The 500-nt window shown below is 53.2% G+C and overlaps 1 protein-coding gene across 1 annotated transcript in view; it reads left to right on the forward strand.

The window, feature by feature from the left end:
* The window catches only part of GUITHDRAFT_153801 (hypothetical protein), a gene marked incomplete at its 3' end in the record, with an annotated part of 867 nt that extends 405 nt beyond the window's left edge, over positions 1–462 (forward strand). The window contains exons 2-4 of the mRNA XM_005828354.1: positions 10–93; positions 137–261; positions 290–462. Coding sequence (XP_005828411.1) covers positions 10–93; positions 137–261; positions 290–462 — 382 coding nt within the window. The remainder of the gene's footprint in view (positions 1–9; positions 94–136; positions 262–289) is intronic.
* Between the last annotated feature and the right edge of the window lie 38 nt (positions 463–500).

Raw genomic sequence — 500 nt, forward strand, 5'->3', positions numbered from 1 at the left:
TCTTTGAGGATGCAGTTCAGCGACTGGGACCCGCAGAAGATGTCGACAGAGCTGCACGAGCAGCGGGATAGCAGCCTTGCAAGCATTGGGCAGGTGAGAGCGAGCTGGAGAGGAGGCGAATGAAGGGTCTATGCAGAGGATCGAGGATGTGACGCTTGAGGGCTTGAAGACTGACAACCTCCTCGCCTGCGACGCCTGCGGCGGGACAGATCTCAAGGATGAAGGGCAAGGCGATATAACAAGACTTAACTCAGCGCGAGAGTGTGAAACAGAGAATGATTATGAGCAGCTTTTTTTTGTCGCTCATGCCAGGGAACATGCCTGTTGTGAGAAGAGAAAGCATCATCTTGACTGTTGAGAGTGCTGACAAGCTGGACAAAAGCGGGATTTGCTCACCTGGACATCTCAGCAATGTCAATCGTATTGCCGGAAAACTGCAGCTGGAGCAGGCAAAGTCTTCCGGTCCAAAGAAATATGGCCGCCGCGGCAAGGAGAAGGCA

This window comes from Guillardia theta (assembly GCF_000315625.1).
Source record: "Guillardia theta CCMP2712 unplaced genomic scaffold GUITHscaffold_59, whole genome shotgun sequence".
Taxonomy (NCBI): Eukaryota; class Cryptophyceae; order Pyrenomonadales; family Geminigeraceae; genus Guillardia; species Guillardia theta.